Source organism: Trifolium pratense, linkage group LG5 (genome assembly GCF_020283565.1).
Source record: "Trifolium pratense cultivar HEN17-A07 linkage group LG5, ARS_RC_1.1, whole genome shotgun sequence".
NCBI lineage: Eukaryota > Viridiplantae > Streptophyta > Magnoliopsida > Fabales > Fabaceae > Trifolium > Trifolium pratense.
In genome coordinates this window covers 2,195,991-2,210,171 of record NC_060063.1, presented here as the reverse complement: position 1 = coordinate 2,210,171, position 14,181 = coordinate 2,195,991, and the positions used below count along the sequence as shown (strand labels likewise).

The following is a 14,181-nucleotide window of genomic DNA, read 5'->3' as shown; positions in this document are numbered from 1 at the left end:
TTTTCTAGTAATTGTTTTTAGCATATATAATTATATGATCATATATTTAATTTAATTTTTATGTCAAATTTTTTTAGCATTATATAATTATAAATTATATAATTATATAATCATATATTTTTATGTAATTGTTTTTAGCATATATAGTTATATATGATTATATAATTATATAATTTTTATGATTTAATTTTTATGTGTGTAATTTCTTGAAAAAAAAATTAATTAGTTTTTTCAAAAAATTATATATTATGAATATTCGATATGAGTGAATATCCTAGGACTTCAGTCAAGTGGGGTAGAGTACATCTGTCACCTTGCATTCTACAGTACCATGCACGTGTTTCTTTTACTTTTTTGTATTGGTTTATTTGATTTTTCTCGTCTTTTTGCAATTAAATATAAAAACTTTAAAAGATATTAACGCAATGTCGGTAATGATTATTGATTAGGTATTTTTTTGGGTTTATTACCGTTTATTTTTAGTACTCCTTCCATCCTTAATTATTAGCAAATGTTTGCTTTCTAGATTCATTGAATAATCAATGTATCTGGTCTATATTATAGATCAGATTCATCAGTTATTGAATGAATCTGAAAAGTTGACTTTTACCTATAATTAAAGATGAAGTAATAATATAGTCCAACAGGGGAGATTGAATAGACTTGTTGGGTTAAGCCGTCGGAAGGTGATTGAGTGAAGAAATTAAATACTGATGGAGCTTATAAAGATGGTCAGAGAGCATGGTTATTAATTAGCTGGGTGGTTTTGCTAAATATATTAGTATTTGGTAATTGTAGTGCTTTTGTGGCATAGTTGTGGGGAGTAATGGAATGTTTGAAGTTTGCTTGGACAAAAGAATTTTGGAAGGTAGGGAGTAGTTCAAGTTATTAACGATGGAGGATTGTAATGCATTGAGTTACTTGCTAGTTAAGCAGATTAAGCGTCGCCTGAGTCTTGATTGAGAAGTTAATGTTTGTCACTGTTATCATGAAGCAAACCAGGGTGGATTAGGAGTAAAAAATTTAGAACTTTTCAATACGACATTGCTTAGCAAATGGAAATGGAGATTAATTGATGAAAGACAGGGGGTATGGGCTGATTTGTTGCGGTTTAGATACCTACTAAAATTTTGACTGGAACAACACCTCAGGTTGGGGCTAAGGACTCTATTTGGTGGAGGGATATTTTGAGCATAGGCAGAACGGCTGATGAGGAATGGTTCAAATCGAATGTGGGTTGTTGCGTTGGTGATGGTAATGAAATCGAATTTTGGAAATTCAAGTGGTTTGGAAATAACAGTTTTGGTGAATTATATCCTAATCTGTATGCAAAAGAAGCTTTTAAGGATGTTTTGATCTCAGATAGGTTGAGCCGTAATGGAACAGATACCGAGTGGCATTGGCAGTGGTGTGAAGAACTTTCTGACAATGACGCACATCATCTTCGAGCTCTTAAGCAACTTTTACTTGATTGTCCTTTTGATCAAGCGAGGTCGGATAGATGGCGGTGGGTTCCGGATTCGGTTGGCCTCTTTACGGTTAAATCGTGTTATAGTTTGTTGCTTCAATATTCTAACACGGTTGTTTTGGAGTCAAATGTTTTGGATGCTATCCAAAAGCTTTGGAAAAACGATGTTCCATCTAAAGTTAATATTTTTGGTTGGAGATTGCTTCTAGAGAAGCTACCTACGCGGGCAGCCCTTCATCATAGAGGTATATTGAATAATCCGCATGATATTTCTTGTATTTTTTGTTCTCATCTATTCTTCAATTGCTCTTTTGTTAAAGGTGTGTGGGAAACTATATATAGATGGTTAGGACAGAGTTTACCGACAGACTTGGAAGGTTGGAATCACTTTTTATCCTTTGGTTCTTTGGTTAAATCAAAAAAATGTAATCGAATTCGTCATTTGAGTTAATTTTTTAAGTTACAAATATGAATGTTGTTGGACAATTTAATTTTTTAAGTTACAAATATTATTCATTATATTTCTTCTATTATAGATTAAGATATCTTCATATTTGTCATTTAAGAGATCGGAGTATTCGACATTCATATCTTAAAGGAGTAAAATGAAACAAAAATAACTTAATAGACCAAATTATAAAACTTTTGTAATTTATGGGATCAAAATGAAACCAAAAAAAAACTTAAGGAACCAAAATAAAGTCTAAAAACACATGGAGCCATGATCCCTTGGGTTGTATTGAAAGCTTTTAATATTTTGTTTTATATTGTAAGGGATTGAGTACCCCTTGTACTCCCTTATAATATATATATTTGCTTATAAAAAAAAAAGTCTAAAAATAACTTAAAGGATAAAAATATAATTTCATCTAATAATTACAAGAATAAATATGTAAGATTAACCCACATTCAGACAAATTAATTATTTTAACAATTTTCTAAATATCTAAAGAGAGTATATGTTTTGGAACAACCATTCTCGAAACCCAATGTAAGTAAGGGAGACAACAAAACGGAAGAAAAAAATGGTGCGATAAATTGGAAATTCTCCGATTTATCAACTTCAACTACAAAACTAATTTTTTATTAAATACTTTTTTTCTCTAATTTTCAATGGATCGATGAAAGAGATTTTAATAGACTATCAAGTTATATGACAACTGATGAGAAAGATAAGAATCTAATCGTTTCATTTTATATCATTCATTAAATCTTTAATTTAAAATTAAATCAAACGCATAAAATTTAAAGGGTCATGTTAACATGTGCATAAAGGGCACATGTTAAGCTTCTAAATATAGAAAATTGTATTTAATATTCGAAAAAAATTTAATGTTTAAGAAGTTAAATACACACATTCCAATATATTATTTCTACTTTTGTTTCCTTAACATGTGCCCTTGATGCACATGTTAACATTTTCCAAATTTAAAACATTCTCTCACATTCCATATCCTTTAAAACCCTCGAACCAAGAATAATGCTAGCAACACACTCTTTAACAAACACACTCCAACACACTCTTTTTTATTGGTTGAAATTCACATGGGTCCCATAAAAAAATGTGGACCCATATAACTTTTATGGGACCCACATAAATTTTAACCAATAGAAAAGAGTGTGTTTATTAAAGAGTGTGTTGCTAGCACTCCTCCTCGAACCAAACTAGCCCATATAGTGTGTTTTCTTTTCCCTTTTAACCTAGCAATAGGGGGGTGTAAAATTAAACCTGTTTCCTCTTGGTATTGGCCCCATTGGGTCAGAACTGGTGGGGGGCCTCCTAAAACACATGCGCCTCCTCTCAATTTGGATTTTGTAGGACCATACCTTACATGACTGATTCCATCGAAGATATTAAGTAGTAAATTGATTTAGTTGTGATTTGCGTTGGACTTTGTAGAAAGAATTACGGTTCGATCTGTCGCAATTGCGATTGCGAAGGGGTTAAAATTATTTGATGTCAGAACTGACCACTGAACTATATTAGACGGTCTAGTGGACTGGATATTGGTGGTGAAAGCAAAAATATATTAAGTTTTTAACCGTTTAAAAATTTCAAAATTAAAGCTAGTATTTGTGAATATAATTCTGTTGATAGAGGCATAGTATTTTATATGTAGCAATCGAAATTCGAACGTCGAACATTACACTTATTTATTTTACGAGTAAAATTCTAGCCACTACATTACCACACAAAAAAATTATTATAAAAGCAAATTAAAATCACATTAAGATTTTTACTGCAAATAGTTCAGTTAAATTGTTACTCCACACTTTTAGACTACATATCTTTAATTTCTAGTTTATATTTAAAATAGAAGAAAATACTTCTAATAGTGACAAATAATAGTCTCGTGTATATTTTTAATCAAAAATTAGAAATTTTATTATGAATATATAGAATAATTTAGTAAGTTTGATACTAATTAACTTTATTATGTATGTTATTATTAATTAATTATTTTTCCTATTTTTATGTATATATTGTTATGTTTTGTTGATATCTATAATCTATTTTGTTCCTATTTTTAAGCATATCATTTTTCTATATTTTTTTAATATTTATTTTAGTGAAATTACAATGAAGGATATAAAACTCGCAACGTGGTTAAAAGTAATAAGGATAAATTTGAAACTTTGGTGGTAATCGATTTTAATATATTAGTAATAGATTAAGAAATTGCGAAGATTAAGAAAGTGAGTTGCATCATTAAATTTGTTGAAAAATGATATTGTTTTTACAATTTTATCCTTCGAGAAAGAGAATGAGTTATTGTTTTTCTAAAGTATTTATTACAGATTTTAGAAAATATGCACTTTAATTAGGGGTATGTTGGTAAAGAAATAATTAATGCCCTTGAAAATATGAAATTTGTCTTATAAAAAGGGACAAATAAAAATGTAAAGAGAGTCTTATATTTAGGGACGAAGGTAGTATTTTTCACTTTTCACGGTTAAGATGTGTATAGTTTTTTTTTTTTTACTAAGATGTGTATAAATCATTTAATATATATAAAAAGAAAAGAAAAATAAAATAAAATGTACTCTTCATATCCTTGGAGCTTTCTCTATGCTTGGCCAAGACACCCATCCATGTACTCCATGTAGTGTTTGAATTTATGAGAATGAGATAAGAAATTAATTCTCACTATGCAAATTCATTAAACACACATTTATTAGCTTTTAAGAATAGCTTTGAAAACATTTATTATACACATGTGATAAGTTATTTTTACCGTGAATGTTAACATGTGCCCTTAAAGTACATGTTAAGAAAATAAAAATAGAAATTCTTAAATACTAATTTGTGCATTTAAACTTTTGAAGCATTAAATTTTTTGTATCATTAAATGTTGAGTTTTTTTTATTTTAATTGTAAAAAAATAAACTTTTTTCTTTACTATGGTAAAAAGAAACTCTATCTTACTTAATACTTCGTCACAAAGAAAAAGAAGAAAAATCTGTATCTAAATACTAGTAATAATATTAACTTGAAATAAATTTTATTGAAGATAAATGTCAAAAAGAAGACAGTCACCACATATATATCCTTTATCCACCCATGTAGCTAAAAGAAAAGGTGAAAAAATATAATGGTAGTCATTCACATTTATCTTTCAATATAAAAAAATTACAAACAAAAAAAATAAAAATATTACACTACACCAAATAAGAAATGAACATCAAGCACTTTCCAAACCACTAATCAATGGTTCTTTTAGTCCGTCTGATCCATTCTCCACTTCATCAAACGATGTCAATAACTGAGCCCGACGAGCCTGTTGTTCCCAATCAGTGGTCCCAACAATATACAACATTAGGCCCGCACAACAAACTTGGGCTGATAAAAGGCCCAACCAAAGCCCACAAAATCCAAAATCAAACCAAAAAGCAAGCCCAATTGCTACTGGCATTCCCACCATATAGAAAGCACTTAAATTAACATTCGCCGCCACTTTCGGCCGCGCCGTCCCTCTCACAACACCGCAACCAACCGTCTGCGGACAATTTCCGAGCTCACATAAACCTAAAATTGGCAATGCCGTCGCTGTCAACCGTAAAATATCTTCATCTCCGGTAAACATCTTTCCCCACCGTCGTCTCATCATCATAGCAAAAATCACAGCAGTAAATCCCATAACTGCTGCAAAAAACACTGCAATCACTGCCGAAACCCTCGCGTTTCTCGGACAATTAGCTCCCAATGCGTTGCCAACACGCGTTGAAACAGCAAGTCCGAGAGATGAAGGAAAAACATAAATCAAAGAAGTAGTTTGAATTAAAATCCCCATAGATGCCACCGTGGCAGTGGGGTCCACCAAAAAACCACACAAAACTATCACAATTTCATACCACCACCATTCCAAACAAACAGAAACACAACTCGGCGCGGCTAGCTTAACCAACGGCTTCCAGCCGGTAAAACATTCCCGACTGGGAGCATTCCATGTGGCAATGTGGATCCCACTTATCCAAACATAAAGAATCAAAACAACTAGAACTGAAAAATTGGAGGCAGCAGAAGCTATAGCTATACCAGATATCCCTCTCTTGAGAAGTAAAAAATTGAAAGGTAAATGTAAAAAAGTTCCGACGAGCGACGCTAACGTCACCGGATAGGTGATGGATTGAGCACGAAGATAGATCCTAATTGGTTGAAGAAATGAATTAGTTACAAGATCAGGTAAAAGAAAAATAAGAAAAGTTTGTGACATTTGGGTGATTTTATCATCTTGATGTAAAAAATGAAAAATTCTAGACATTTTAAACCATAGAAATGAAATGGGTAAGGAACATGATAAGAGAAAGATTATACACCGTTGAAGTGTTAATGATAGAAGTTTTGGACGGTTAGCACCAAAAGCTTGAGAACAAAGAGGTTCCATACCTAAAGATAAACCGGAAAGAACAGAATAACCGGTTATGTTTGCAAAAGCTATAGCTAATGAACCTGATGCAAGTTCCACGTCACCAAGTTTACCGAGGAACATCATAGATACGATGGAACGCGCGTAGAAGATTAGTGCTGTTAGTGCTGTTGGTAAAGCTAATGCTAAAAGGGATTTTGTTTCGGTAATTATCATATCTCTTTGGTTAAAATTTGTTTTGGAAATTAATGGGTCGTTTAAGGTTGTTTTGATCTTTGATTCACACATGTTGTTGTTGATGTTTTTGATGTAAACTATGTTTGATTTGAGGAGAATAAGGTTATGAAGATTGAATGAATGAATGAATAAAATGTAGTGTTATTTTTTTGTTGTTGTATGTATTGTATGGTATGTGTGTGTAAAAATGGAACTTGAGAGAAGAGAAGAAAAGAGATACTCTCGTAAAGAGCACTCTGAGTTTTTATGGTGATGGAAGAATTTGGTGAGAGAATGAATGGTTTTGAGTTTGAGGAAGATGGGTTGTGTTTGGGTGAGTATAAATAGAGGGTTTGAAATAAAGCGTGCGTGGTTTTTCCGTTTAAAATAAGCGTTTTTGTTAATTACTAGAAGTACTTTTTTGTATAAGTTGCATTGCTTTAAGTAGAGAGGGAATAAATCATAGGTTGACATAAACTATAAAGTCAATTTTTTATATTACATAGGTGTGGTACTACTTTATGCTTATGCATTAGTGTGTTTTATTCTTTTTTTTTTATTGATTATAGTAACAAATGAATTGGTAAGTGTTTTTGCCCCTTAAACATGTGGTCAGAAATTCGATTTCTGACTCATGTGTAAAAAAAAACTATGTTTATAATTAATATTGGTTGAAACTATGTATCAATATCATGATAACACAAAGAATAAAATGAATTGGCGAAAAATTTGAGACTTACAATTGATTTACAATCGGCGTGAAATCATAGTAAAAAATTTATATTTATAATATGTTAAAAAGAAAAATAGCATAAATCTTAAGCCTTAATGGTGATACCAACCAAAATATTTTGTACTATCACAAAATTTATGTATACCATATTTAAGCACATATACAAAAGAAAGAAAAAAATCTAAATGTAGAAAGAATTTATTTTTTGTGTGGCTAAATAACTTTTTGTTTTAAATTGTGACTACACAAATAATTCTCTCTTATCAACTTATCACAATACTTTATCAAATTTCTTGTTTTTTACCCCAAACTTATATCAAGCTTTTTCATTTTTATTGTTTTTTTTCCTTTTGTAAATTTTAAGAGGGGAATAAAGATAGTAACATTTTTATTTCATGTTTTTATTTTTTTGTAGAGGGTAGGTTTCAATTTTTTTTCTTCTTCTTTTGACAAAATTTTACTAACTCCTAGAATTTTAAAAAGATGTCACTAAATTTCTGTATAAATTCTGAAAGATCAATTCCCAATGTCATGTGGTATTTTCTCAGCCATGTACTGTAAATCCTTGTATGCTGACCTGACTTCATAAAAATTTACATGAAAATTTTGTTTTTCATGCATTTATTTTCCCACTTCGGTAACTGCAATATCAATTATCAAAGGAGTAACAAAAACTTAAAATTAATTAGTAGTACTAATTGTAATTACTTTTGGTCTTTGGATTTTATTAAAAAATTTAAGTACCTCATGACTCATCAGGCAAGGCGTGATTCAATTCATATTTTAGTCTTGTTTGCATTTTGACTTGTATTTTATAAAGGTGTACTCGATCCTTACAAATATGTATTTTAACTTTAATTCACCGATTATTTACCGTATACCATGAATCCAATATCGTTGAAGAAACAAATATCTAATTTTAATGTTTCTGTCTCCGTTACATAATTTGAAAGGTTGATATTTAACTAAAAAAAATATTTTAATTAATTAATTAGATTTAAGTGGTTAATTAACTCTTTCTAAAGATGATTAGTTAGAGAGAATTCAAATTGAATTTTTTTTCATCATCGGTATAATCCGACTCACTGGATCGTTTAATCTGATTCGGTGTCAGTACTAACATCAAACTTTTTTTTTGATAAGCAAAAAAATTGAATTAAATGGAGTGCAAGAGACACTCAACCATTACAAAAATTGCGAAAACCATTAGATGCTTAGTATTAGCATCAAGTAATTTCAACCCCTTCCGATTAGAGTTGCGGGCGATCAAACCATAATCATTTCTATCAAGTCCAGGGTCAATCATGATTGGACCAATTAACAATTGGTAAAATTGAATTTTTGAAATGAACAAATTTTTTGTCAGATTTTATTTATTCTTCTTGCAGCTAAACTGGGAATTTATCAATAACTTGTTGATAAACTTTTTTCTATAATTAACTTTTTTTCTGATTTCAACTAATGAAGTTTTGATTAATCCATTAACCTAAAAACGTTTTGCGTATTCCACTATAGTTATAGTTAATTAAACGTAAAGGAGAAAATGAAAACCCGTCACTAGCTAGAATAAACTCTTGCGGGTCAAATACTAATTAATAATTTGTCTTGTGTTAAGTATGTTTATTTATAAATTGGAGCGTGATCTTGCATGCTTTTATTCCTTAAATTTTGTTAAACTACAATATGCATTTAATCAAAATATACATTCCTCAAATTTTGTCAACATTGTAAAGACGCATTAACGCTTTCCTCAAATTTTGTCAACATTGCAATGACGCATTAACGCTTTTAATTTTATTGCCTCCTTCATCATACGTCGAGTAAGGTTTGACTTTAACCCAACAAATAAGGAGGTTAGATATAGATTAATTTATGACATTAAAATAAGGAGGGAAAATTATTTTTTCTACCCCAACAATTGTCAATCTACCATAACATTAATTTTGAATTGACGAATTTACCCTCATATATAAACTAAAACTCTGAAGAAAAAAATTTGGTTACCGGAACACTTTGGAAAAAAGTGTTCAGGTATGTAAAATTTTTCTAATTTTTTTTTGTTATCTGAACACTTTGAAAAAAAGTGTGTAGGTATGTAAAATTTTTCCAAATTTATTTTGTTACCTACACATCTTGGAAAAAAATGTTCAGGTATGTAAAATTTTTCTAATTTTTTTGTTACCTGAACACTTTGAAAAAAAGTGTGTACGTATGTAAAATTTTTCCAAATTTATTTTGTTACCTACACACTTTGGAAAAAAGTGTTAAGGTATGTAAAATTTTTCTAATTTTTTTGTTACCTGAACACTTTGAAAAAAAGTGTGTAGGTATGTAAAATTTTTCCAAATTTATTTTGTTACCTACACATCTTGGAAAAAAATGTTCAGGTATGTAAAATTTTTTTAATTTTTTTGTTACCTGAACACTTTGAAAAAAAGTGTGTACGTATGTAAAAATTTTCCAAATTTATTTTGTTACCTACACACTTTGGAAAAAAGTGTTAAGGTATGTAAAATTTTTCTAATTTTTTTGTTACCTGAACACTTTGAAAAAAAGTATGTAGGTATGTAAAATTTTTCCAAATTTATTTTGTTACCTACATACTTTGGAAAAAAGTGTTCAGGTATGTAAAATTTTTCTAATTTTTTTTTTACCTGAACACTTTGAAAAAAAGTGTGTAGGTATGTAAAATTTTTCCAAATTTATTTTGTTACCTACACACTTTGGAAACAAGTGTTCAGGTATGTAAAATTTTTCTATTTTAGTTACCTACACACTTGAAAAAAAATGTTCAGGTATCTAAAATTTTTCTATTTTAGGTAACAAAATAAATTTGGAAAAATTTTACATACCTGCACACTTTTTTTTCAAAGTGTTTAGGTAACAAAAAAAAATTAGAAAAATTTTACATACCTGAACACTTTTTTCCAAAGTGTGTAGGTAACAAAATAAATTTGGAAAAATTTTACATATGTACACACTTTTTTTCAAAGTGTTCAGGTAAAAAAAAAAATTAGAAAAATTTTATATATCAGAACACTTTTTTCCAAAGTGTTCCGGTAACCAAATTATTTTCTTCAGGGTTTTAGTTTATATATGAGGGCAAATTCGTCCATTCAAAATTAATGTTGGGGTAGATTGACAATTGTTGGGGTAGAAGAAAAAAAATTTCATAAGGAGGTTTGACTTTAGCCCAACAAATAAACGGTAGGTGGCCCGATAGCGGAAACCTGATAACAGGTGGTCCAACAGATCGTGGAGAGACTCTGATACCATCTTAAAATTGAGTATTAGGTCTAACTCATCCTTACAAAACCAGCTTATAAGGTGAGGATTACCTCTAGTATATAAACACTTAGTCAGGTCATCTCTCAACCGATATGAGACTCTTAACACCACCTAATGAAATGAGTCTTCTACTAGGTGATTCAAGTGGAACATTATTTTCTTGATTTTTTTTGTTGTTGTTTGTTTTTTCCTTTCCTTTCATTCCTTGTACCAATTCATGTTATGGATTTTTTTTCCTCTCAAATTTCATATTTTTATAACGTCTGCTCGCTATTTAAGTAGAGAATTGATAAAAATCTTGAATTTCATGTAGGGTATTTTTTTTCTCGAAATTTCTCATTTTTAGAGTGTCTGCTACTTAAGTAACAGAAGGGTAAAACTAAAAACTCATAGGGCGTGCGAGAAACTGATAGGGTGGTAAAAATAAATCTCTCAAATTATTAAGTTTAAGTCCTATATTTTAGTGGGCTTGATAGCTGACCCATTCAGATTAGCCTATTTTGACAGCTCTATCAGAACTCCTAAAAGTAAGCAATAGAAATGGGATGATTTTATGTACCAAAGAAAAAAAAAATGGGATGATTTTTTATTGAATTAGTATGTAATTACATATGAATGAAAGAACGCGAGCAACAAGTTGTACTGTTAATTGTTTTTAATGTTAAAATCAATATAACCCCCTAAAAATAATATTCATAAATTTAAGAGACACACTATTATTATGTACAATTTTTCAAATTTTTTACGGAAAATTCAGTCTCTGTGCTAAGAAATTAAATGTGTTAAATGCAAATTTGCATTTGAATTAGGAATAGGAGGATGATAATATAAGAAGGTGGATTATTTTATTGGTTTGTGATTAGTGGAAGTTGCATTGCATGGACCCCATTAAAGAGATAAAAAATCACGTCAGCTAAAGCAACAACAAACTAAATTGGGGTGAAATTATTTCTCCATCACATGTTATGGTTTGGTTTGATTAATTAACGTTCCAAACACTCCATTGTTCTTGTTTGGATCATTATTCCAAACTCCTTGTTTTACGTAACTATTCATCACACTCATGAACAAACAAAATGTTGTGTTTTCAATTTCAATGACACTCTTTTGGGTGTTTCATATGGTAACCATTGATGAATCAATTCAAATTTGATCAATGTTTACTGAATATAACATCATTAGTTTTTTGAATTGAATAATGATCACAATTGAGAGGTACCACAATCGGTGTTGATTAAAAAAAAAACATAAAAATCGAATATTGTGTCTCGAAATTAAAATTAATATTGGCTATATATTTTTATTGGATCAACACTTATCATATCATTATTTTAGTCGTAGAGTGAAAGATTCCAATTTTCTACTAAAAAGAGTGATGTTGATTGTCTTTAAAATTTTGAGCGATTTTCAAGCACCAATTTACAATGATGTTGATTGTTATTGACTTCACAAATTCTAAGATATATAATTAATTTTTGAGTTAATAGGTATTTTGTCCAGTACAATTTGGGGGAGTTTTGTTTTACCTTCCTATAAAAAAATTGTTTTACTTCCTATAATTTAAAGATTCCCTATTTTTAACCACTGACCCTACGTATTCGCATATAACTATACAATTTGACGATGTGACATGCATACTTGTCATTTTTTATTTATTTTTAAATTTACCGGAATTTTTATAACTTTTAATACAACAAAATAATAAAATGTACATGTGAATTTATAACTTTTTAAATCTCTCTTTCTTATTGTTTAATGATTTTAATTTGTTTGTTTTATTAAAAAGTTATAAATATCCAGGTAAATTTAAAAGTAAATTAAAAAACAATAAATAGACATACATGTCATCAAAATATACAGTCATATGCAACATGTTTATTTAGGAGGGTTAAAAAAAATAAATCTTTGAATTACATGGGATGAAGCCAAAAATAAAATAAAATGATAAGAGTTAAAATAAAATTCATTCAAATAGCATAGATAAATATATTAACCTTAACTTTTTTAACATGTAGTCTCAAAATACATTTTTAACCATCATCAACAACCAAATAGACACTTAATTACTTCACCATGTGGATGGACCAAAGTGGAATGGTATTATTATCATATGTAGTCAAATCGATGGGCTAATATTTGTTTGTTTTTTGCCCGTAAGAGGGAAACAATAAAAGAATAAGAAATAGTTTATAGATAAAATGAAATACATAAAAGATAGGTATGATATCAATATCATAGAAATCATGTGTTGTGTTGTTGTGTTGTGATTGGATTAGACATATATGCATTATATTTTCTTGAGTTGATTTTCCAATGTTACAAAAATAAAACGGTGGTCTCCACACATGGATATGTGTGCGTAATTAACGGAGGCTCCCAATTTCACAAACAGATGGTTGGAAGGAAACATGAAACATTAAATCCTTTCTTACATCAATTGGATGCATGCATGCTCATCTTATTACTTCATTTTCTTTCTCTTTCTATCTTTAATTCTCATAGAATTATGATAAAGGGTAAGGTTGTAAACATTTACAATATCTACTCGATTCACTATCTCTGTATTAACCATCTGATTCTTAGAAGAAGAATAATTTCATGTTCTTTATTTTAACCGTTCGATTTTTAGGAGATGAGTTTTTGAATATTTGAAAGTTTGATATATAACGAAAAACTAAATAAATTTTTACTAGTGAGTGTTGTATTTGTGTTTGAATTCTTTGAATAATTCGTCAAGTTCATTACACATTTGAATTCAACCATTTGATTTATTCTATGCATGACTAATAGAAAATTTGATGAAATCCGGGGAATAGCATAATTATTTTTAGGAAGTTGCAAAAAGTTGTTGTTAAAGGTAAATGTTAACTAGTGCACGTTAAGAGTACAAATTTAACCTAATCTTGTTATCTAATGTAGGACTTCAACTCACACTTGACATATCACAAATCACAACATGTCTCCCTCAAGTGTGAGATCCTCCACATCCTTGATCCAACAACTGGAATCTCTTCCACTCCCCCGTCAATTTGAATTGGATTCTCACTCAAATATCACTGTTTGACCACAAGAAAAAGTCTAAGTTGATTTGATTAACCTTCTTCAAAAAAAAAAAACTTGATTTGATTAACACATTAGACTAAGAACAACTACACAAATAAATTCACCATATTTTCATTAAATTAACCTTAAAATATATACGGATTCTCTCACTTGTATCCAAGATTATGATAACTCTTAAAATTTGACATTGGGCCTAACTCAGTATACAAAACCGACTTGTAAGGTGAAGATTGTCTCTTACTTATAAACATTTGTCCATGCCAACTCACCTCCGATGTAGGACTCCTTAACACATCCCCCAACCCCAACACTATTGGACTTGGTGCGTGGATATAATGTTAAACGATGGGTGGCCCAATAGAGGAAACCTAATACCAAGCGGTCCAACAGATCTTAAAGATACTTTGATACCATCTAAAAATTAAATTTCTGGTCTAACACAATCCTACAAAACTGTTTGTCCAGACCAACTCTTGGGACTTAAAAACCAATGTAATTCAATAAAAATGTGATAAGTGATGAAAATAGAAGATAAATACATTGTA

The 14,181-nt window shown here is 29.8% G+C and overlaps 1 protein-coding gene across 1 annotated transcript; it reads right to left on the bottom strand.

Annotated features, from left to right (window-relative positions):
* Positions 1-4,954: 4,954 nt before the first annotated feature.
* On the bottom strand, positions 4,955-6,946 carry LOC123887149 (protein DETOXIFICATION 51-like). Its single transcript, XM_045936438.1, has one exon. The coding sequence runs from the start codon at positions 6,622-6,624 to the stop codon at positions 5,152-5,154; it is 1,473 nt and encodes a 490-aa protein (XP_045792394.1). The 5' UTR covers positions 6,625-6,946; the 3' UTR covers positions 4,955-5,151.
* Positions 6,947-14,181: the final 7,235 nt, after the last annotated feature.